Genomic DNA, 25694 nt, shown 5'->3' with positions numbered 1-25694 from the left:
AAAACTTTCCCTAGTTTTGTTTTGTCTTGTTTTTCTCTTAAGGTTTTGACAAACAAAGTTTTGTATGAGACCACACAAAAAAAAAAAAAAAAAAAAAAAAACTGGTGTGACAGAGCAGATAAATTTATTTTCTGTTAAAAGTGCGGTTACGGTTTTCCAATTAGAAAAGGCTGTGACTGAGTGACATTATAATTCTATGATGTTACGGAACAATTTTCAAAGTATGTGTTTCATGGCACATTCCAATAAGCTCAATTAATAAGAAGTCCATCAATCCAAAAATCAGTGTTTTACACGGGAAAATCCTGTTCTTTAAAATTTAGGATTTTATTCACAGTTGTGGTCCTATTGTGCATCTGCGCAGCACCAATACAATCCCCGAAGACTTAAAGCACATACACACAAACACCCTGATCAAGCACGTCTTACTGAGGTTCTCAACTCTCTAAAATACAATTTTGCACATATTGCTTTTAGGTTCACTTGCAAAATAAAAATCTCAGTGACCGTTTACTTAGAAAAACTCAAACACATCTGGGACATCTGAGGAGGTTTTTGTTTGAAATAAGAGTGATATTGCACTGCTTTTCATTAAACATTAAGTACGGCAGGTGAGACACGTGGCTGTCAGTACACCCATGATATTGGCACCCACTGTGGGGTGGAGCTGGCTCGCTCCAGGGCCTCCTCTACACCTTTGACACTTTCATCAACGTCATTGTTCACGAGGACTACATCAAAGTAGTGTCCGTATGTGACCTGAATGGCCTCAGACTCTTTCTGGATCATTTGCAGGTTTTCCGTCTAGGAAAGAAAAAGACAAAAGGTGGGATTGTTTAGGATATTTGAGTGGAATTAGTTATTCAGCTGCCAAACAAAACCTCTTTGTTAAGCTGTGTTATTTGGCCGGAGTAGATTAGAGGCATTTTTAAAACCATTAGTTCTGACGTATTCATGGGGCAATGATGAAGAGAGGAACTTTGAACAGGGCTGGATGTGTAAAGCGCTAGATTTCACAGTGAGTTCTGAGGACATGGTTGCTAATTCACCACATTTTCAAAACCCAGTATAACACTTGGGCTTTACAATTGTAAAAGTGTGGCAGCAATCACTTCTTTACAGTACGGAAAGGACTGTAACACACCTGAGAAGCTGTGTTGGTGGGAGCAACAAAGACCACGAGGGGAGCAAAATCAGCAGTCCTCAAAACTTTCAGTGTCTGCAAATAAAATGTAGAAAGAGAGAAGAGAAACACATCTATTAGAACACAGAAAGTACAAAACTAAACCACTTTCACTAAAAAACAAAAACAAAACATTATCAGGACACACGATACAAAACAACTGAATTTTCTTGAACACAGGACACACTATACAAAACAACTGAATTTTCTTGAACAAGAAAACAAGATTGGAATGAGAAAACTAGTTTGGACAAATACCACTGCTTGAATGATAAGCCTCCAGTCTCTAGGTGGCAGCAACTCATACAAATAAAAAAAATACATGTTATCAGGTTCTCAATAGTATTTCAATTTGCAGGGGTGTGGGTTGGAGGGGGTCACGGGGCGTGAAAATATTTCTGTCCCCAAGGGGGGGTCATGACAGAAAATATTTGAAAACCACTGACCTAAGTCAATAACATTAAAAAAATAAACATTAAGTCTTGGTAACATGACATGATATCAAATTCCAACCTGTGGCTCCACATCCAAAACGGCAATTTTGCCCTGCTCGTGGATCTTCTGGATAGTTTCAATTTTGGTGCCAAACATGTTTCCCTGAAAGCTGCCATACTCCAGCAGTTCATTCTCAGAGATGCATTTAGTCATGGTTTCGTTGGAGATGAAATAATACTCCTGTCCGTTCTCCTCATCCTTACGTGGGGGTCTGGTGGTGTCTGGTGTGTAAAACAGGAAGAGAATTAGCTTGAGGACAACGTAGGGAAAACTCAGCTGCTGCTGCTGCTGTGTGTGTGTTCTCTCACGTGGTGCAGGATAGGAAAACTTCTCTGGATATTTAGTCAGCAGGGCATGTTTGATGTGTCTCCTTCCGACACCAGGTGCTCCTAAAAAGCATGCACTTATTAATTATACATTCATGTGTAATACGTTTAATCCAATCCTCCTTGGTTGACTCGTCGGAGACCGAATGTAATCAAATGAGTGAGCACATAAGTCAAATTTAGAAATGGATGAATGAACTGAGTTGTTAATGGCATGCGTACCGATGAGAATGAGTGTTTTTCTTGTGAAAGCAGGAAGACGCACAACCTCCTCATAGGAAATGACATCCAGTTGATCAAAAACTGCAAGAAGAAAAACCCATGTTATTCAAAAAAATAAAATAAAAATAAATAAACTGTCTGTTGACTGACTATCTTTTCACTTACTGGAGCTGTGTTTAGCCAGGTACTTGTCTTTGCACTTCTTTTTCTTTCCAAATGGACTGCACGACTGATTGCTTTCTCTGGCTTTGCTCTTACTTGCCACTCTCCTGCAGTGACAACGCGCAAGTTAGAAACAGTGTAAAAGATCTTGAAATAGGCCTCAGAAAAGTGGTTCTGACAGGTAGTGAGCGCTGAGTTCAGCCTTCAGTACCGGTAAACCTCCTTCTCACCAGAACCACTGTTAAAGCCCTTTAGCCAATTACTGTATGTCTGGAAAAATGACCTATTTAAATTTGGATGCTATATGCTGCATTTGAGACTGCAGCACAATTTTTTATTTTTTGTGCAAAATTGGAACTTAGAACACATCTTTATTTCAATACTTTACTTAATACACTGATTACTAATATTATTCATGAGCAATTGGTCTGACAGACAGACAGGTGGTCTATTAGACAGACAGGCAGACAGACAGACAGGCAGTCAATTAGACAGACAAAGAGTCAGACAGACAGTCAGTCAGAAAGACAGACAGTCAAACAGAGAGATAGTCAGACAGACAGGCAGTCAATTACACAGACAGTCCGACAAACAGGCAGTCAATTAGACAGACAGTCAGACAGACAGGCAGACAGTCAGACAGACAGGCAGGCAGGCAGTCAAATAGACAGACAGTCAAACAGAAAGATAATCAGACAGAGAGGCAGTCAGACAGACAGACAGACAGTCAATTAGACAGACAGACAGACAGGCAGACAGACAGGCAGACAGTCAGACAGACAGGCAGGCAGGCAGTCAAATAGACAGACAGTCAAACAGAAAGATAATCAGACAGAGAGGCAGTCAGACAGACAGACAGACAGTCAATTAGACAGACAGACAGACAGGCAGACAGACAGGCAGACAGTCAGACAGACAGGCAGGCAGGCAGTCAAATAGACAGACAGTCAAACAGAAAGATAATCAGACAGAGAGGCAGTCAGTCAGACAGACAGCCAGTCAGTCAGACAGATACAACTTTATTAACCCCTAGGGAAATAAAGGCTAAACTTCTTAAACTTAAAATCAAGACTACATTTCTTTGTCTTTGAGTCATTTGAATTAATCATTGGGAATACAGTGGAGATATTTACCATTCCTGGAGCTCCGGAGATGGAATCAGTCCTGCAAAGTCAGCAGTGCCGCTCTCCACTCTCCCCTGCCACCAGTTCGGGTCCTGCTTGTTGATGATCTGAATGATGTCCCCAGTCTGAAACTTCAGACCTGCCTCTTTACATGGAATGAGGTCATCTTTCATGGGGTCATAGGCAAACTGAGCCCTCATGTACATCTGCAAGTGGAAACCAACGACAGTAAATGAATGAACCATCTGTACTCAAACACAGATACAGTATTTTTCATTAAATTGCTTTACATTATTTTGTTGTTATTTCTTACACCTTGCTTTTATTTGACATTAATGAGGCAAAAGGTCAAAAGTATACGGTTTCTCTTAAAACAATAGGCCCTGAGGTCATGTTTCTGATTGTCCCATGATGCCCCAGATGAACCACACACTTGGCTCCTCCAAGGGGCAGCCTGTCGCAGCAGATCTGCTGCTAACACAACAATTGCCTCAGTGTGGGATCAAGTTTAATTTGTCATGATTATTTGTGTATTCATGATTAATATACTATTCATGATTAATCATGATGATAATTGATCATTTATAATTTACATCAATCAACATTCCCTAAATATGACAAGAATTTTTTTTCCCAGTATATTGCTGGAACAGAAAGACTGATAACAGCAGGTAGATGTATGTGTTTAACAACTGTTTTTATTTATGGCTAATCCAAATTATAGAATTAATAATATGGAAACATTGCAAGAAAAATATGCAGAAGTAAAAGATTTTTTGTCTTGATGTTGGCATGTACAATGTGTCGTTTAAAACTATTTTTAGAATTACAACCTCCTGCAGTGTGGTAAAGAAGAATGTGTACTTGGGTAGTAGTTATACACAGTTACCATTGAAAAAAAAAAAACCCCAAACAAGCTTTAGACACTGATGTTCAAAAATGACCTCCAGATTTCAGAATTCAGAATTTCAACCTTCTTCTTTTATTTTTTTTTTAAATTATTGTTTAAAATTATATTCAGACTGATAGCAATCCTTATTGTGACATTTGTCAGGGTTGACAAAATGTCAGTCAATTGCCACTCAAAATGTTGGGCAATCACGCTGAACCAGAAATGTAGCTCTGTTTGTCAGAATGTCAAAACGTAAAGTACCCAGGTCTAAAAAACCTTATATCTCAGACTAAGCAGGTATCTAAATAAGTAAGAAAGTACATAATTAAGTTACTAACTAGGTTAGTAAGTAGGTACATGTAAGTAAGCAAGAAATAAGTACAGGTTAAATACAGGTTGTATTTCTTCTTTTGATAACAACATCCCTGTTTTTCAATGACCAAGTCTACTTACAATCTTAGTGATTTGTTGTACAGTCAAAAGTAACCAATTATGCAGATGCAAAGTGTTTCCATATACCATAATTTCCGGGAAAATTGAACGCACAGATCGACATGTGCTACCAGTTTAACACACAGTAGCCTACCAAAAGGGGTCCAAAGCGTGTGGAAAAAAAGTAGAGGCTTATAGCCCAGAAATTACGGTATATGAGAGAATACGTTAGCTGCATCTTCAGTACTGGTACCTTTGGAGAGACACTGGCACAACCTGATTGAACCACCAAGATCATAGCTTGGCACACTTACACATATATAAAACTTCCCGCTATGTTAGTACAGTATACATATTGTGGAATTTGTGGTTACTTATGTAAATACTAAAAGAACCCCTACCGTTTATTTAGGTCCACTTCCATTACTAGTAGTCAGTATAACATTGTGGCCACTGAGTTAAAAGCTCTTTAAATGATCCATTGGGTAGAAATCTGCGAAATATCAATGTATGAACTGCATCAGTAGCACTGGCTTTTACACGTGAGAAATGATGATTTCACAACCCTCCTTTTCTACAAAAAGAGCAGCCTCCTATTATTTTATTAGATTATAATTTAGGCATTAGATAACTGGAACTGAAAAAGTAAGCACTTTGCCTTTGTTTAAATTGTCATAAAAGGCTTGTTCTAAAGCTGCAGCCGAGCAAACATTCAATCATTGTGAAAGATTGAATTTGGGTCAGAATCCCTATTAACGTTGCTACAATGGACCCTTTAAATGTACGCTTTCAATTCAGCAACCACTTTGTAGTATCATGACGGAATTGGAAAACACACTACCAGAGTTTTTAGACATAAACTAGCGACGCTAATGTGAGTGATGTCATTCATTTTTATAGTCACCTTGATTGTTCACTGACTAATAGAAGATTCACCTAATAAAGAGCAAAAACACTTCAAAAAGTTAAAAAAAGGAAAAAGATAAATAGAAAAAAAACCCCAGATATGTCAAGATTCAATTTAGTCTAAAAAGAAAGAAAAAAAGACCAGCCCATGTTCTGCTACACTTAGTATTACCTCACAGGCTTTGGAGTGACTCTGCAGATTGGGAATGATCTTCATTGTTACAACACCGCTGGTTTCTTTCTGTAAAAAAAAGACAACAACAAAAATAAAAAAATAACCAAGATTCCCATGTGGCGTAGTTGTTTTTTTTTTTTTTACAAAATACTGTAATAGCATTAACAAACCAGAATTTTCTGGAGCTGGTCAACGCTTTGGTTTGTTACAGTTTTCCCATTGATTTCTGTTATTTCATCCCCTTCGTGTAAAGAGCTTGTAGAGAAGAAGGAGAGTGAACTACTTGTCATTGTGACACAGCACACCACTGCACACAATGAAATGCGACCTCGGCTTTTAAACCATCACCAAAGTGAACTGTGGGCAGCTTTAAGCTGCCCGGGGAGCAGTTTGAGGGGACGGTGCTCAGTGGTAACTTGGGAGCTGGTGGACTCGAGTTCGTTTCCTTAAGCGCCAAGCCACCACTGCCCCTGAAGACAGCAGAACAGCTGTACCTTTATTGTTTTCATGGCCATATTAAAGTGTACGTGTACTTGTGAGAGGTGTCTACAGTCAGAATCGACGGCATTCAAACCAGCAAAATACATACAAGCTTGCTCTTACAGACTGTAAAACAAAAGTAGTTGTGCCAGTAGTGTGTAGCTAAGACTCAACCCTGGGAGCCACCTGCTGTCATACTTTAGATCTGCTTCCTCAACTTGACTTGATTTCTCACTAGTGATACAGTTTCTTAAAATAATCATTTTTTTAAAGAGTGGTTTGCATCAAGATTTTAAAACTGACATATTTACAGGTCACATATATACAAGACGCAGATTTAAAAAAAAAAGTGAGTTTCAAGAAAGAGAGTGAAAAGTGCACATGACAGTGATGGAACGTGGTGTGAACTGAGAGCATGTGGATGTGGTATGTGGTATGTACGAGGACCAAATGGAGTCTTTGGAGAAATGGGGTCATAGAAGCAGGATTATGTGAGGAAAAAGTGCAGAGAAATTTTGGGCATATTCTACTTTTTTTTGAAGATGATCTGGCGAGTTTGAAGATGATCTGGTGAGTTTGTATGTATGTATTTTACTTTATATATATATATATATCTTGTAACTGTTAGGGTGATTAATGACCTTGTCTGTGAATCATGCCTCCATGTAATATTCTCGCCACTGTGCACCTTTGTTTCTCGTTCAGCTTCAGCGTGACCCCCTGCAGGAAACAGTCAGAAAGACGAGTCAGCAACAAAAACAGAACCAGGAAAAGGTTCTGCCTAGGCCTAAGTCCTGAAAAGAATAGCTGAACAAGCCTGTGTGTGTGTGTGTGTGTGTAAGCTGGGAAGTTATTGGTTCTGATGGGTTCTTTTCGAATGCCACTTCTCTCATTCTTGACGACTCCGTGCCGTTCATGTGTCCAGCGCCGCCGTTGGCATAATCCGCAGCTCCTTTATTCTCCTGGGCTTGCATAGCTCCCTGTAAAAAAAAAAAAAAAAAAGTTATTATGAGACATGCTGTGCTTTAAAATAAAAATACAAGTTGTGTATCTATACTGGAAAAGGCCAAAAGTAAAATCTGTGCCTGCTTTCAAGTAACTGCTGCTTAATGTGTAACAAAAACAGCGATGTTTCAATCACAGTTTCGACATATGTCCAGGGTTGAAAATTAACCCGGTGTTATAACACCTCATTAAACTCATCGAGTGCTCAGGTCCACCCGGTTCATGTGGTCATGGATACCACAAGTCATCAGTTCTTCGCATCCAAAGGAAACTTAATTTGAGCATTTAACAAATCAATAAATAAGTCATTACATGTATATTCAAATATTTTCATAAAATGACTGTAAAGTTGTACTATACCATTTAGGAGTAAATAAACAAAAGATTCCGCAATTATCTTTTAGCGCCTTTGATCAAAATGTAAACCGGATGAATGATTCTTTAAAAAAAAGAAACATGCTGGTTTAACAGGACAACATTTTCTGGGGTTCCTATTCAAATCTTTCTTTTATTTTAGGGAACTGCAGCAGTAGGAGAAATCAGGCTTATTACGATTAAAGATCGCTGGTTTGAACCCCACCCTTGTATGTTAAGCAAGCAACACAAAAAAACGTCCCTTTTTCCCCACTGCTCCCAAAGGATAGGTGCATTTTTTGTGTGTGTGATTTGCAGTAGAAAAAACTGTAGAATGATAGAATGTGCCTTTCAAATTGCACACACAAGGACTTTAAAGAGTTCAGAAACAGGCCAGTTAACTGGGACCGTTTCCTGCATCAGCAAAACAGTTCAACAGATCAGCAGATTTTCAACAACAAGAAAAAAAAAATTATCTATCTGCCAGCACCAGCGGTACAATAAACCAATAAATATCTTTGTCACCATCTCATAACCTCAGCCCCGACTCATAACCACACTGTGGTTGGACAGCTGTCTTTAAAAAGTGCTTGTCTCGCAGCATTTATGAACTTAAAAAACCTTTTAATCTGAAAGTGCAGCATAACAGTCTATAAGTCCCTGCGTATTTGTTAGCTCTACTGCACACCGGTGTGTTGCAGCACAACAGCTATCTACCAAAATAGAACTTGGAGAAAACTTTGAAAGGATGAAATTGCACTCATAGAGTGAAGGTGAGTGTTGAGCAAAATCGCCCGAGATAACAAGAACACGGTCTGGACAAAGTACACGAGGATCATTTATACGGCTGGTGATAGGGTTTTAGTTGCGTTCTCATTGCTTGATCATTGTTCTTTAAAACACATATTAATACATGCACGCAAATGTTTTGTCAATTTTTTAATATTATTTTTATAATTAATTATTTATCATTTATCATCAAACTAGTCTACTTTCTCTAATTTGAGACACTAGTGCTGTTGAAAATCAGCCAAGTCTCCTAACAGTGAAACTGACATTTTCATGACTGATGTGGAAAATGCATTTGGTAAGAGAAAAAGAAGAAGAGGAGGAGGAAGAAAAGTAGAATAAGAAACATAATTAACAACTAATTTATCAATATATATAAGAAATCTTAGAGAAGGCAAACTATTTAAATCTGGCACAGTTTCACAGCTATAATACGCTAATAAATAAATTACATTTGCTATTTATTAATTGCATTCATTGACATTCCATCATTATAAAAAAAAGGATTCCCCCCTGATACTCAGCAATAAAAATTCTTCCGTGTACTCAGCACTTTTATGTATTTCAAAATCGTCTCCCTCTTGTGCGTGCACGTTGTCTTTGCTTCTGCTTATCTACATCCAGCTAGGACAGACGTATATAGTTTGACTGTTATAGTTTGTTATAGTTTGATTGTATTGATCTTGTAATATTGTAACACGTCCTCAGATTTGCAACAGCACTGAAAGGTCATCCGTTTTAAATGTGTCTAATCACGGACAATCACCTTGAAAAGGGCAAACAGACCCTGATTAAGACTCACTATTTTCCATTCAGTTTTAACAATCAATAGAATAGACCTTTCACAAACCTGAAAACCAACGTTGGTGTCGACAGAAACCGCTGACTGAAAGGTTAAAAGAAACATCAAAAGATAGAACAGACAGCTTCGGAGACATTAAGTCGTTATCTGAACACATTTAAAATGATTAACCACAGCATGGTCAGTGTATTCTAGTCATCTATACAGAACTAAGCTAAATAGTAAGATCTCACACGTATTGTTATATCCTCGATTACTACTATCTACAAATGACTGATTAGATTTGGGCTCAATCTAGTTGAGTAAAAACCGCAGTTTTTCTGAAATTTGTTTTGCATCAATAATTAAATTGTGGGATTTGGGTTGGAAACAGGAGAAGATATATTGATCTCTTCATGGAACGGTCGCAAATCAATACAAACCTACATTTAAAAAAAACCCAACAAATCACTATTAAACCGAGAAGGGTCAACTTATCTAAGAAAAATAGTACAAACTATAACTCATCACGTGTGTGATAATGAAACATGTGACCTTGCCTGGAGGACAGTAATTTTACAAATAATCATTACGGTGATAAAAAAAAAAAAAAAAAAACATTGCCAAAATGTCAGTTTAAGAGGCTGATCACGATAAAGTCTACTGATATGAGGGGGAAAAATGCCAAGTAAATGAAAAAACATTGGAGCAAAGACAAAGCCAAAATTTTGGTCTTTTTGATAGTTAAAATTTGGATAATAAAAATTGAATAAAGCACAATGAAATAAACAACGCTTGTGGCAGCAATCATATAAATACAAGCATAGGTTCAGACGGAAATAACACAACACACTAACTTTACTTTAAAGTGTTCCATTGTACCATGTACTCAAGGGGGGAAAGACACTGCTACCACTTGTAAAAAGCATGTAGTAAACATGATAAAATATCACTTTAGCTGTCTTTTAAGTAATTGGTATTGCATTTAAAAACTGCGTTAAGTCTATAAAGTGCTTTAAATGAATTTTCTACCGTTTACTTATTATCGACTTGCGTTAAGTCTATAAAATGCTTTAAAGTGCTTTAAATTAATTTTCTACCGTTTACTTATTATCGACTAATCGACCATTTGACTGAGTCATTAGCCCCGTTTCCCCCTTATGTCACGTGATTTTCACCATACATCTTGTAGCGTAAATGAAGATGTGAAACTGCCAGCGACTTGTCTGTACAGACAAAAGCTGAGTGTGCAAATATCGAATACAGCTCAGACAGGTGCTCGAACAAACAACCACCACGCAGATTATGAAATGGGACACAGTTAAGTGAGTTGTTATTGTGCGGACGGCGATGCTCAGCCTATTTTTAGTGATTCTGCTCGATGAACAAACAACGGTCATGTGCCCCATAGCCACTTCCCGGAAACAAACAAGCACACCACGACACACAGATGTTTTTCATAGGAAAATTAAATATGGTTAAAACGGTCGAGACCAACGTCATACCTTGTCAGACTTTGGTTTGTTTTGAAGAAGCTGCTCCAGGTAGAGGTCGGAGAGAGCTGAGCGAACACTGCTGACAGGCTCCAGAATGACAGCAGCTTCGTTTTTATTGGACTTTAACGTCATCTTTCCTTGTTCGCTGGAGGAAGTAAGAAAAAAATCAGAGGAAAAAACTATGGACTCTGTGTTCTCCCGTTCAAAGTCCCCGAGAGCCCCTGGCAGCAGTAAGGGGGAATAAAATTTATAATAACAACGCCTTTGCAAGATAGAATTGCTGATAAAGACCTTGGAGCAAACCAAAGCCGCGGCCAAAGTCCAAGGTTTGTGGCAGTATGAGACGAGAATCACAGAAAAAACTGCAGGGAGTCGGCTGACAAAGCAGGTAAACATGCTACTGCCTACTGCTGAAGAGGAAGGGTGTGCTGCATTCGCGGACTCACTTTTGAGCTCAGAAATCACAGCATTCGTTTCTTCAGCAGGCTTATCGGCTGAGATGACATTTCGACTTTTGTTTTTGTTTATGCTTGAATAAATGTAACAGATATCGTCCCTTTAGTTGGGAGTAGAATATGTCACATAAACAATCCTCTAAACCTTTATAGCTTGAGTAAACAATAATATTTTCTCTTGCTAACCCGTCTGATGGATTATGCGGTATTCATCTTATGCCTTCGTTTCTGTCCTAAAGGTAGACGATAAGTAACATTTCACATGGCAGTTGTTTTAAACACCGCACGTCTACTGTTGTCGTGTGATTAATCATAATTAAAATGACCACTGTCTGAGATGACAAAGTAAGAAAAAGTAAGAAGACAGAGTAAAGGCTATTGGAGTTGAAGTCCCACAAAATCCACATTTCCGATTAACGTAAACGTACCATTACCGCAGCGTTTACAGCAGGCTCAAGCGTCACACTATACGGAAGTTAACGGTAATCTCGCAGCAGCTCATTAAATATGATGGAACACTAAGCCGCGGTGTGATTGTGTAATATACAATTTTTTTTTATAGGATCAGTTCCATTTTAGCAGTTTGCTTCAGTTATGACTAAACATGTGTAGTTTGTCTATTATGGGTTCGTGTGAAAACACTGTGATCCAAAAATGATGACTTGGTGGAGAGTTCTGGTCATTAAATGCGTTAATTCTGATATTTTATTACCAACAAGTAAATACGTCATTCTATCTCAATCATAAAGGCAGTGCACAAACAGTACAACACGAGAAAATTGTTTGGTATGTTTGAAAAAGATACATTTTCTCCTTTAAAATTATATATAAAAACTTGTAACTAAAAATAACTGTCAAAAATGTATTGAGGCCTTTAATTCTCCAGTACAATGGGGTAGAGTGACCCAGCAGCCCAAGCAAAGGCTACATCATTAGGTGCAACAAAATAGACTGTATGTGAACCCTGATTCAGATAGTTATGTTTTTGAGAGAGAAGACATGTACAGAATAGATTGTTAAGTTCCAGAATTGTATTTCAATAACCGGAACAGATCTGTTATGGGCTTTTTAAACTGCATGCTGTGTTCAGGATGTTGTACTCCACCATAAAAACTAACCTATTGAACATATCATCAGGAGTGAAGAAGAACTTGAAGTGTAGGTTAAACGTTTTTTTTTTCTTTGATCAGTGGGAAGACTGTGCAACTGGTCTGTCAAGCATCGAATTCTTAGGAATCCATAAATGTGCAACTACGTAGACGTTGCACCCTACAAAAAAACAACAACCCTACACGTTAAGCCAATACAGTGTGGATGTTGGCATATTTCCATTTCCATGGGTCCTTAACGATAGTTGCCATATCAGATATTGTAATGAACAAGGCTGTTATGTTTCTTTATTATTATTATTGTTGTTGTTATTTTTTATTTTTTAAGCGCCAGTTCACGGTGCATCGTTTTCCGTTGTAGCACTTTGTGGACGGTGGAATCCATAAATGTGCAACTACGTAGACGTTGCACCCTACAAAAAAACAACAACCCTACACGTTAAGCCAATACAGTGTGGATGTTGGCATATTTCCATTTCCATGGGTCCTTATGTTTCTTTATTATTATTGTTGTTGTTTTGTTTTTTTTTAAGCGCCAGTTCACGGCGCATTATTTTCCGTTGTAGCACTTTGTGGACGGTCCCTACGCACACGCCTGCCCTCAACCCCGTAGTGCTAAGTAAATTCTGCAGCAGAATTTAAGGAAAGCGCGGAAAGTTCAGCGTCTTTTCCTCTACGTCTGTCTTGTCCTGGTTTAGATGAGATAACGAGATGCACAGTTTGTCAAATATTAATCAGGGTTGTTGGAAACTGTAACTATTTGACATAACCGCAGACAGTCCAAGGCGGTGAGCAAAGGAATCGCCAGAGTTTCTCTTGGATTTCGAGACAGCACGGTGAACTCGGACTGATAAATATTTTAACTCCTTATTCTTTGACATAAATCCCGCAAAGGATGTTTGCTTTTCTGTGCAAGAACTTTCGACGTACACTGAACCAGGCACAGCAGTCCCCTGTTCTGAGGTCTCCACTGGGACACAAGTTGCAGACCCGCGCATGCGTTGCCCCCGCTGCTGCTGCCCCTCTTTTAAAAGAGGATCATCTTGGTGAGTATTATGATGCGATTGCTCCGGTCATTTGTGCTGATAAGCAAAAACTTTGAGACATATTCTGGTTCTGATACCACAAGTGGTCAACTATGGCGGTACCCTAATGCATCTGAACTACGTGTGGCTCCGTGACCACTGCCGCTCCGCATCTTCCTACAACAACAAAACCAACCAAAGGAATATAGACACTGGGAGCATTGACCTGGACATCCGCCCTGACCACACAGCGGTGAAGGATGACAACCTTATTCTTACCTGTAAGTCTGCAGTATGTTATGTTATTTTGGACCTGGTCTACAGTTGCCTCCACTCAAGCACTACTCATAGAACGAGTGCATGTGGTCAATTCCTGAACCATGTGATATTGCGCTAAATATAACTTTACAACAAGGTCCTAACTATAAGTTTATTCTGCTGGTCAAAATAATAGTTTTCTACCATATACCATCGTCAACTCTCGAGATTGAAGAGAAATTAAAATTATTTTCTTTTGAGACACCCCAGATATATGCACCTGGTAGCCCCCATGGACTACCTAAGGTCGAAAAACAAAACTAGTCAACATGAAGATCAAAATTGTCTTTTTGAATCAGTTACACTTGCAATGATATTCAAATGGTGTCTGCTATTGTATTTCCAAGGACTTTTTATTACCATACTTTCCAGACTATAACTCACACTTTTTTTATCCTTTGGCTGGGTTTACAACTTATACACAGGTGCTACTTATATATTAAAATGTATAACTTCACATGTTCGATATTTTCACAATGACAGCCGCTAGAGGGCACTCTAGCTGGCTTATGCTCCGGAGTGACTTATAGACCGTAAAATATTGCACATTGTTCAGGAAGTCTGTATCAGACAAGTAGCTGTTCGTATTACTAAGTGCCCTTGAAGTAGCTCTCTAGACCAATGTTTCCCAAACCTTTTTTTCTGGGGACCCATATTTTAAAAGTCACAAACTATTAGACAATAGACATTATTCGTAAACTCCTGGGAAACATGTTGTTGTCTATTCATCCGTCCATTTAGGTGCCATTCGACTCAGGGCTGTGAACGGAGCGGTAGCCAAACCTAGCAGTCCATGGGTGAAAGTAGCAAACACCTGGGACAGAATAGTAAACATAGTTGTTTATGATCAAAATTCAAATTCAGCCTTAATTCCGCTGCAGCTCCAGCTATTGTTATTTCTGTATTTCCCTGCCGGTTCATTTATATTCATGAAACTACACCGTTTTCCTAGAAAAAGTCTTAACAGTCGAGGCCTGTTGCACCTGTACTACAGCACACAGGCATAAACGCACACATGATGCAGAGAACAGCTGCAGGGGGCTAAATGCTAATGTCTTTACTGCCTTTTCCAAACTGTGTGTTCTCTTCTTGTTCCAATTCCTCCATCCCTGTTCTACTGCATTCGCACAGTAGAACGATGTTTACAGAAGAGTCAAAAGTACATTTTATGTTAAACTCTCTGCTACATTTGCAATTTCACGAGCCATCTTTAATCACATTTTATGTTTTTTTTAAACGTAGAGTTATTGCCCTCCAGTAGCAATGGAGAGAGATGAATCAGAAGTTTCGTTCTGAACAGTTAGCACCAAACTTTCCTGCAATGTTCTCAGTACACAGTACTTTATCTGACCGCTCAAGCACTGGTAGAGAGTGGGTGAGAATATTATAACCCTGATAGATTGAAGTTCAGAAAACATGAAAGTATACAGTTTTAGTGAGTTAATCTTCTATTAGCTGCACCTCATAAAAACGTGTCCCCTTGTCTTTGTCCTAGGGCCTGGTGGCCAGGTCTCTCAATACAGTCTTAGCTGGCTGTCTGAGAACAGCTACGAAGGCAAGAAGACCAGCACTGTCCAGCCACGCATCCTGTGGAACTCAGACGTCTACAACAACGCCAACATAGCGCCGGCGAAATGGGAGACGTTCATGAGCCGTGATGATGAACTCAAGAAATTTCTCCACAACTACATCTTGTATGGGATCGCTTTTGTAGACAATGTGCCTGCTACAGTGGAGGCTACAGAGGCTGTTGTCAGGAGAGTCAGTCTTATCAGGTACCACATGCTTTATTGTGACATTCGATGAAATCAGAATAGTCGAGCAGGTGGAACACAGCCACATTATTGCAGTTTTAACCCCCCCCAAAAAAATAGCAAGGAATACACTCTCTTTTCCTCAGATTGCTGTTTTACAGCAGGAGGGTTGGAATATAATCAAGTAGAGCGAAAATTTATTTCACTGTAGTAACCATTTAAGAGCTAATGTCACTCAGGCAACGACGGTATTTTTTTTTATTAGATTGTTAAAAAATGTACCAAGGTTGAAATGTACTGTTTGGACCTGGTGTTGAGTTAGAATTATTTTTAAAAATAGGAACAAGTATTTTTGAAAATAATGAAAGAAACATTTAATGGTCCTGATTACTTGGTTAAATAATTAACCAATAATAACAATAAAAATAAAAATGGTGGGTTAAATAAAATAAATTAAAAAAAAAATAACCCAATGACCTTCTCCTTAAGTTAAGTAAGTCAAATCTATTATGCATTAAACTTCATTTAGTCTACATTTAGAACTGTGTTTAAACAAATAGCAGACATTTGACAGTATTTTTCTCCTTGTGTTTTAGCCAATGTGTTAAACTGTGTTTTCTGTGTCTCTAAGGGAAACCACATATGGTGGGATGTGGAGTTTTACCTCTGATCATTCCAGAGGAGACACGGCCTACAGTCAGCTGGCTCTGGATCGTCATACTGATACCTCCTACTTTTACGAGCCTTGTGGGTAAGTCCAAGACGGAGTGGACTGGTGAAGACTCTCAAAGTCTTCCAATGTTGCTAACATTGCCAGTGTTTTAATTTGTTTTCCAGAATACAGGTATTTCACTGCCTAAAACATGATGGGACTGGGGGTAGAACTCTGCTCGTGGATGGATTCCACGCTGCAGAAAAACTACGTCAGCAGTCACCCAAAAACTTTGAGCTCCTGACCAATGTGCCTATCAGACATGAGTACATAGAAAACAGCGACAACCATCGGAATCACATGCACGGCATAGGCCCCGTGCTTAACGTCTATCCTTGGAACAACGAGGTTTACATGATCAGGAATGTGTTCTTATTTATTATTGCGTTATTTCGGTCACGTATTTCGGAAAATGTCATTTTAACATACACTTTTTTTTTTTTTTTTGTCCTCCAACAGATACAACAACTATGATCGGTCAGTGATTAACACAGTGCCTCATGATGTTGTTAAACAATGGTATGTGGCGCATCGAGAGTTGACAACTGTACTGAGGCAACCTGAGAATGAGCTGTGGGTTAAACTGACTCCGGGCAAAGTAAGAACTTCCATTTGTTTATGTTAGCAACAGTCAGTCCCTACTTACAGAAGTTTTAAGAATGGACTAGTGTTGTAGTAAATAGCAGATACATTCTTAAGCCTAGTCTTCAGATACATTTTTATTTTAACCTAAATTCACTTTGCTCTAATTATTTCTGAATGTTGGCCCAACTAGTGCATTAACCTAGCTCAGGCGTGGGCAAACTTTTTGACAGGTAGATGGAGTGCTTTTATCATTTTCCATGCCGTCTATTGGGGAAACGTGGGTATTAAAGGTAAATTATAATGATAATGTAAGTAAATTATATAATTTGGAAAAGTTTGGTGGGCCGTCTCTGGTCCCCGGGCCTTAGTTTGCCCATGCCTGACCTAGCAATATGTGAGCAACATGATGTAGAAATGGCTCAATACAGCTTTTTTTGTGTCAGATACCTATAGCGTTATTACAACTCGTAGTGTCTGCTGATATCGATATCATGTCCATCAGCATGCCACAGGCTGCTGTTGCTGAGATTGTCCATGTTTACGGCATGTCGCGCAAAAATGTGTTGAGCATTTGGGCTTAGGTAAGGGATGAGTATAGTTGTTCTTTTCAACGTTAATTAAGTACAAAGTGTGACCTACAGGAGTAGCAGATTCTGGTACACAAGTCTAGAGTGCTCTCTAGTGGCTATCAGTGTGAAAATAACGAACATGTACATTTTCAGTGGTACATGAGTAGCAGATTCTGGTACACGTGCTGAGAGTGCCTTCTAGTGGCTGTCAGTGTGAAAACGTTCGACATTTTGACCAGGTATAGAACAGTAATGAAGCTGTTGTCCCTTATGTCCCTTATGTTAGAACAAACAAAGAAAGACTCAGAGACTCACAAACGTTCTTTGTAGACCTTGTTGTTCATAATGGTGACGAGGTCTTTGTAAAAGTTTGCGGCAGATGGTGTTCCTCTCTCGGAGGCGCTGGTCTGTGACGGAAACAAAAACATACAGCAACATCAGTGAACTAGTTCTCAATATAATGTTAATAGCATTTTTTTTTATCACCACTTATTTCAAGAGCCACATTTCAAAACTTCAGAATGACAATGGGACTCAAACCCTGATTTTAGTCAAGACGTACCTACAACACTACTCTATGTAGTAAAAAGAAAGTCTTCGTTCTAATTTAAATGATGGTCAATCTAAGGATTCCCTTTTCCTTTTTTGTTTCTCACCAGGTGATTTTTATAGACAACTGGCGTGTCATGCACGGGAGGGAGTCCTTCACAGGCCTGAGGCAACTGTGTGGATGTTACCTGACCAGGGACGACGTGCTCAGTGCAGCACGGGGCTTCAATCTGCAGGCCTGAACTCGGACACGAAGACTGTTTCACTTTATTGTGTTGTAAAATGTAAGAATGGAATTGTCAACAACACGGATGTTAGTCATTGAGCTTTGTAGTAAAACTTAAAAAAAAAGTTATCTTTTAATGTAGAACTAATGAGATGTTTGAACAGGTTTCTCTTAATATTAACACATCCTAACAACCGCACCTTTTAGAGGAGTTCATAATGAACCTTATGCTTGTTTGTCTATGTCTGGATCAGGTGTTTAAAAGAGAATCAGGAAGTTAGGCTGGGTAATTACAAGGGACTGTTCTTGCTCTTTTTAAGGACAGTTGCAGTGTTACCACGTGTCCTGGAAAATTATTGAACTTTTTTTCCAGTCATTGAAAACATTTGTTAAATGAGAAATAAGTTACTGGAAACAGTTGAGTTATCCTGGAAAATCATTTATCCTCCCTTTGCTTTTAGAGTGAAAAAAAAAAAACAGATTAAAAGTGGTTAGTGGAGAACAGCAGAGGAATAGAAAGAAAGAACACTGCTAGCCAAAATCATATTAAAATGTATTTAAAAAAACCCACGCCCTAAAAGAACATATGTATCAATTAGGACATTTGTTCCTTTGAAAAATTAAATTCTCATTTACACCTGCATCCAGAAGGTGGCAGTCGTGCCACAGTATAAATGCCAACTCTTGTTAACAACAATCCGTTGTCATCAAATATCATCTAAATACGGGTGAGTCTAATAGAACGTAGTGGCACGGACCTAACAGAAAACCTTCAATTTAGACAGTAACTGCAGAAAAATAAAAAGTCTAATGGAGGAAATCATTTGTTTTTTTGTCAAAGGTGGAAAAAAAAAACCTGACCATCAGATAATTTTAAATACAGCTGACGAGGTCCCTGTTCACCTATTCACTTCCACTTCTAGAATCTTTGTAGCACAAGTTAAAATTATAGAAAATTCAAGAGACCTAAATCTGACTAAATAACAAATAATTATTTTCCATCACCATTTAATAACATGAATATATGTTATACTTGTTGAGTAATGAAGTAACTATGATTTTTCTTCCAGCATTGGTTCATTGACACGTTTTCTTTTTATGTTACTAACATAATTGTATGAACTGGGGACAAGCAAAAGTATGGGTTATTGGACACACATGCTGGGGCACTAACCGTGCTCTAATGGACATGCATTTCAACATTTATAAAAAAAATTTAAAAAAAGCAAGTCATGTGCTTAGCATTCAGATGGTAGACATTCTGTATGCAGTTCAAGGATGCAGCCATAGCTGGACTAATTTCCAACACTGACAATGAGGAGGCTGCTACAGTAGCCATGGAAACTGAGGGCTGCAAAGGTTGTCCTGGTAACTCGGTGAATGAAAGGATTCTCTCTGAATGTAATTCCTGAATCAGATTTTACAGGGCCACGTATGTGCCATACGTGGTAATGTCACTGCACGTATGGCACATACATATAAAACAGGAGAGGGGAACATCTGTCACCAATAATAATATTTGTTATAGAAAGACATTTGCTTTCATCATTGATTTGTCTTTAAAAATAAAAAAAATTTAAAAACAGGTTTGTTGTTTTGACAACTACTGCAGTCTTATTGGATGTCTCTTGTGAACAGGAACAAGTCGGGATAATGCTAGGGTGAGAAGAGAAAGCATAACTATGACTAAATGAGCAAATTAAAGTAAATAACCCTTGAGGCTAATATGACACTCAAGTTGCCCAATCAGGAGGCAAAACAGAAAAAGGCCAAGTTTTTAATAAAGACTGTTACTCTAACACGGGGGGGTTTGTTTTTGGCTTTAATGACCAGGCTAAAGGGATCTAGCTACATTTAAAAGATTAAATATAGAATCACATATAATCAATATTTTTCACTGTAACATATGTTACAGTACAACACATCTACCATAGTGCGGGTCAATAGGTGATGTTTACATGGATTTATTCATTAACAGTGTTTATATTGCGCTAATTGTTTATATTGCGCTAATTGTCATGCATGTAAATAGCTAGAATCCATATGTATATATTATATATTATATATGTATTGCTAGATACATCTGTGCGTGAGTTAGACATGGAGTAAAACCGTGTTTAAGACAAATATGTTTTTTTTCAATCCCTTGTTTTTCTAGAACATTCCACCTTGAACATTAATGTTAATTTGTTTATGTTTTATATTTTGACAGATTAAGTGTCACGTCTAGTGCCATAACACGTAACAAGAACACATGGGTTGGAGTTGCGACTCGGGTCAATCATTAATTAGTTAAATGCAATACTGGGTTAAAAAGGTTTTAGTTTTGACACAGATAAAGACATTTACAGCAAAAACGGAAGCACGTATGAGAAGCTTCAAGTAAAATCCTCAAAAGCCAAAAACAAGGAATCAAAAAGAAAAAAAAACAAACTTTGTTGGCAGACATATCAAAATTAAAGAGTGTAAATTAAGTATCGTATTTTCCGAACTATAAGTCGATTCGGAGTGCCAGTTGCACCAGCCAAAGGATAAGTGTGACTTACAGGAGTAGCAGATACTGGTACACAAGCCTAGAGTGCCCTCTAGTGGCTGTCAGTGTAAAAACAACCAAAATGTGAAATTATATATTTTAATATAGTCGTACCTGAATATAAGTCGGAAACCCAGCCAAAGGATGAAAAAAAACCAAAATGTGAAACTATATATTTTAATATGGTCGCACCTGAGTATAAGTCGCAAACCCTGCCAAAGGATGAAAAAAAAGTGCGACTTATAGTCCAGAAAATACGGTAAATTGAAATGGGAGAAGAGAAAAAAATCAGACACAAAGAACACAAGTATATTAGGCAGGCGGTGGACAAACACTTTGGCAGCGGTTAATTTACAACTTAATCCCTCTCTTTTAACTCTCACCGCTGTTCTCAAGAAATTAATGTGAAACTAATCTTCAACTTACTCATATCTCACGCCGCAAGCAAGTGCAAGCCTCTGTGACGTGCTCTTCATAACCCCAACATTCCACTCCCTGGTGCTGGTGTTAAGGGGCAGTCATGTCCTTTACACTGTGGGGAATACAGAGCTAAAGAGTGAGTGAATCACAGATGATTAATTGACTGTAATTACCAGCAGCTGTCACAGGTGATTTGCAGGTAGAAAGTCTCTTAAGACGTTGACTGAAGCCGTGTTGTTGAGCAAACACCGTATGTTGGCAGCTTTAAGCGGATGAAGCAAACAGCAAGTGTCAGGATAGAGGTGAATGGGTTCAGAAGCATGACCCCTGATGAATAGCAGAACAAAGTACCATAGTTCATAAAGGGAGTGATTTAGCAATATCTGCTGTGCCTATTTATGTTTACAGTATATAGAACAAAGGGATCTGGCCTGAAAGTTTGCTAATGTTTAGCGATTTCTATCCCTTCTTTTCACTATTAATATTGAAAATGTGTGACAAGTGACTTCGAACAACTCCTGAAAATAAAATGTTAAAGAAACTTTTATGTTTATTTAAATCTGTAACAGCGTCACTATCTAATTTCGTAGCCGTGTCACATGTGTCAAACTAAAGGCCTGTGGGCCAAATGCAGCCTGCCAAGTCATTTTGTGTGGCCCGTAGGAGCTTAAAAAGTGTTTGCCTTACAATAAAATATAATTCACATGCAGTATATTCTTTATCATCAAGCCCATAGAATGTTTAACAATTACTTTAGATGCAATTTGGTGTTGTATCACAAGAAAAAGCAAATAATGACATCATTTGTGTAATTGGAGCAACCAATAAAAAAAAAAACATGCAAGTTTAAAGCATACACTCATGCTACAAATCTTTCAAATATATTTGTCAAAAAAAAAAAAAAAAAGATGTCACAGCTTCATTAAACTAAGCTGATCCTGTTAATCCTGTTAAATTGAGGAATCAAACAGGGCTAAAAACCTATTTGGTTTGTAGTCCTAAAGGACAATATTTGACTGTATGATTATATGTAATTCTGTAGTTTTTATTTTTAGAAAACGCTAAATATCTATACACATAAATATATTTGATTATTTCAAAACAAATGAATTGACCTAGCTATATCAGTATTGGTTTAGTAAAAGAGGTTTTTTTTTAAATGAATCAGATATGTTAAACAATGCATTTCTTGCAATGTTTTCTTTAATCTTATTTATTGCCAAATGAGATTGACGTCTTCTACCACTGACCTGCAGTAATAAAATGCCGGTGGAGAGTCAATAATGAATCTGCCCGCTGCAATTCACACACAACAGGTTGAGCAGTCCTACACGGTAAAACGGGTTGTTGGCCATTGGAATTTGCTCTTTGCTTACAGCAGGTTTCAGTTGCTAAGCCTGCTAAGCTAATGTTTTCCTGTCAACAGACCGCTACGATAAGGTTAAAAGAAGATTCTAGAAATATATTTAACGTTACGCCAACACCACGTTACTATTCATTCCTCTCGGTACTAATGTTAGCAGAATAATTATTTACTGTAGCAGAGTGCAGTGTCTGCCGTAGCAACGTGAACTGCACATGGGAGCAGTTTATAACTTGGACAGTAGAGGGCAGGCCCGCCTGTTAGATAGTTGTTATGCGTTTACTTAGTTTAGTACTTGTACAGGACCCTTTTTTAAATTATGTTTACCATTTTTTATGAAGCAGGGCAAACATTATCCTCCTAGGCTTTAGTGAATTCAAAATAAAAAAGACTAGTTATAGTTAGGTTAAGAACACGGTTAGGCCTTGGCTTAAGCCAATGTTTGTCGAAGTTCCCTAACCTGTCAAGTATCTGGGTGTGTGTTTGCTTACGTCCCTGCAGCTTTTCATTCCCAACATTTAAATAAGAAATAGTCATAAGTCCACGTATGAATTCCTGTCTTACCTGGTGACTACTTGGACCGGCTGCAGCTGTGTAAGCCGATGCCGAGTAAGCCGTTGTTGTGTCTTGTTTCCATCTTCCATGTCCCTCCGCAGGGACCACAGTATCTCGTGGCCTTCTCACTTTCTCAGCAGCGTTCCCCCTTTGTAGATACAAACAAACGTAGATAAAACAAACAAATGAAATAAAATAAAATCCTTACAAATCCGCTTTTGTCATTGAACAAGGGAAACAAAATTACAAATTAGGCATTGTTCCTCACTGTGGGTGAAAAAAAAAGAAGAATATATGAACCAGAGCTTGTTTCATTTGACGTACTTTATAGACCACAAGTTATTTAATATTTCCCCTAATGTCCTTCTACATACTGTGCCTATATATTTCAATTTCTTTTCAATTTGGAATTGATTAAATAAACACACCCATTTTAGTTTTTAAGCGCTTCATGTAGCTTTATAAATACTGTATATCCTGATACCCGACCCACTCCCCCACGAATTGAAATACTATTGAGAACCTGCTAACATGTATATCTTTATCTGTACAAACCACTGTATGAGTTGCTGCCACCTAGTGACTGGAGGCTTGTTATCATTCATGCATTACAGCAGTGGTACACTTATGTCCAGCGTGCCATATTCCATTGGAAGCCCCTCACGCCCCCGAGAGGGACCCGCCCCACCATTTGAGTACTGCTGTAACTGGACTCTCACCTTAATTCTAATCCTCAGTTCAAACTATATATTTAACACACACATATATATAACCTAACCCTAATGCAAGCCTAAAAATAATCTTAACACTTTAAAAAAAAACCAAAAAAAACATCCTCCACGAATACAACTCTCCCTTACATACATACCATACACACAAGCACACACACTCATGCACAGGAAAAGCCATCAATTTCTGACCCATGTTAATGCACCCTTTCAATATTTGATGTTTTTATATGGAGTGCTGACAATAGAACACGGAAATGGAAGGCACATTTGGCCGAGCCACTCCACTGCCTCTGTGCCCATCTTCCTAACAGAGCTATGCACTCCTGCCTGGGCCCGACGATGAAAATGCAGGCAACAACAAAACAAAATTCAACTCCTGGGTGAAAACAGGTGTGGAGAGGAAGCTGTTAGCATCCACACTTTGCTGCATATTCTGGCTCCTCGGTGCAGGGAGAAAACCTGATTTGATCAGATTTATTAAATTAGACGTTTGACATATTATTTGTCTGCCTTACACCCTCTCAGGCTGAGCTAATTTAGCAGCATAACCAATCGGCTCGGTGGCTGGTTGAGGTGTATCTGCATCATAGAAGACCTGTAAAAAAAAAAGAAAGAAAGGAATCACTGTTACTGGGTGGAAATGAAATCATGTGAAACAACAATACCGTAGACTTTGTTAACCATGTAAGACTCAAACATAACCTCAGAGGGGCCGAGGCTGCGGTCATTGAAAATTTGGAGAATCCCATCTCTGAGCCTCTCCAATGTGTGATCTAGAAATACAGTGAGAGAGTTACATACTGGAGTTAAAATATTCATTACTTCACTGTTTTTTGCCAAAGAATGTAGGAGAGCATATGGTTTAGTCATCAATCACTAAACCACTGATCTGTTTTGTTGCAAAAAACGCACAGAAGGAAAATGAGGGCAACGTTTTTGGAGCTGGGGTGACTGGCAGTTTTTGGTTGCAGTGGCCCGAACTTTAAGACAAAATCTGATTTCTCATTTTGTAGAAATTGGATTCATACATGATGACATGTAACAATATATGAATGACAGAGTGGCAGTGCTCAGGAACGGTGATGAAGTTTTAAGAAAGAGTCTTTTAGAGGTATTAGGCCAAATATTCAGCAGCAGTGTGCTGTCACAGAACGAATGAGTAGTACAGATGCAATATTTTGATTTAGTGTCAGAAACATTTCTACAGAATCTTTGCATCCCACAGTTCAGAAAATTAAAACTGGGTCTCTGTATGAGGAAGTCAGGAGTGGCAGAAGAGTATATGAGGGTGGTGCAATACATATGAGAAAAGCGGGAGGGCAGCGCAGCTATGTAAGGCGGGTATGACGAGCGCTTCACCATAGAACCATAAAGAAAAATGGTCGCTTTGTCGGGGAATCAAACCCCAGGTAGGGATACTCACCAGGAGTGAGATCTGCTCTGATGTATGGTTTTAGTGGCCCAAAATAGTAGCTGAGTTGGAGGTGAAAAGGATAAAAGTGCAGATAAGGTTGAACCGTTTGGGTATAAAATTAGAGAGGCCAGATTGAGAAGGTCGTACTGAGGCGAGATAGTGGATATATTGGACTGGAGTTACCAGGCAGGAGAAAGACCACATAGAAAATTCATGGATGTAGTGAAGGACAGGGGCATGGTTTGTGTAACAGGAGGAGGGAGAGTGAGACGGAGGCAGAAAATCTGCTGAAGGGAGAAGCTGAGAGAAGAAGAACATTAATATTGTAAACGCAAGCTTCGGCATTATTTTCTTATTCGACATTTTGTGTAAAGATTGTCCCATTAGTTTATTCCATCAGGCTGTCGGGCTCTCTACATGTATTGTAGAATTGTATTATTTCAGTTTGCACAGAGATTTCTCCACGTCTGTCGTTGTGCTGCTGAATGCCTCCTCTTACCCCTATGCATTATTTAAAGTGCAACTGCCATCTCTCAAAAAAGAACCAATGTGGA

At 38.5% G+C, this 25694-nt stretch overlaps 2 protein-coding genes across 3 annotated transcripts; one reads left to right on the top strand and one right to left on the bottom strand.

The window, feature by feature from the left end:
• Nucleotides 1-105: 105 nt before the first annotated feature.
• Nucleotides 106-11248, bottom strand: mpp1 (MAGUK p55 scaffold protein 1). 2 transcript variants are annotated; one of them, XM_017041881.2, is made up of 13 exons: nt 11114-11248; nt 10832-10967; nt 7250-7377; nt 7039-7118; nt 6088-6173; nt 5915-5983; nt 3522-3718; nt 2392-2495; nt 2227-2307; nt 1987-2067; nt 1697-1899; nt 1145-1219; nt 106-804 (listed from the first exon to the last, which is right to left on the bottom strand). In XM_017041881.2, exons 2-13 carry the CDS (start codon nt 10952-10954, stop codon nt 628-630), a joined length of 1404 nt encoding a protein of 467 aa, XP_016897370.1. In that variant the 5' UTR covers nt 10955-10967; nt 11114-11248; the 3' UTR covers nt 106-627. The 2 variants fall into 2 exon arrangements, with proteins under 2 accessions (XP_016897370.1, XP_016897369.2); XM_017041880.2 differs by having other exon boundaries at nt 10832-11216.
• A 1592-nt stretch (nt 11249-12840) lies between these two features.
• tmlhe (trimethyllysine hydroxylase, epsilon) lies at nt 12841-19339 on the top strand. Its single transcript, XM_008332157.3, has 7 exons — nt 12841-13432; nt 13516-13692; nt 15225-15504; nt 16115-16234; nt 16321-16557; nt 16655-16793; nt 18009-19339. Exons 1-7 carry the CDS (start codon nt 13282-13284, stop codon nt 18138-18140), a joined length of 1236 nt encoding a protein of 411 aa, XP_008330379.1. The 5' UTR covers nt 12841-13281; the 3' UTR covers nt 18141-19339.
• Nucleotides 19340-25694: the final 6355 nt, after the last annotated feature.

This window comes from Cynoglossus semilaevis, chromosome 19, assembly GCF_000523025.1.
Source record: "Cynoglossus semilaevis isolate Cse_v1.0 chromosome 19, Cse_v1.0, whole genome shotgun sequence".
In the NCBI taxonomy this organism is placed as follows: domain Eukaryota; kingdom Metazoa; phylum Chordata; class Actinopteri; order Pleuronectiformes; family Cynoglossidae; genus Cynoglossus; species Cynoglossus semilaevis.
Note: the sequence above shows the minus strand (reverse complement) of the source record. Positions and strands in the feature narration are given on the sequence as shown.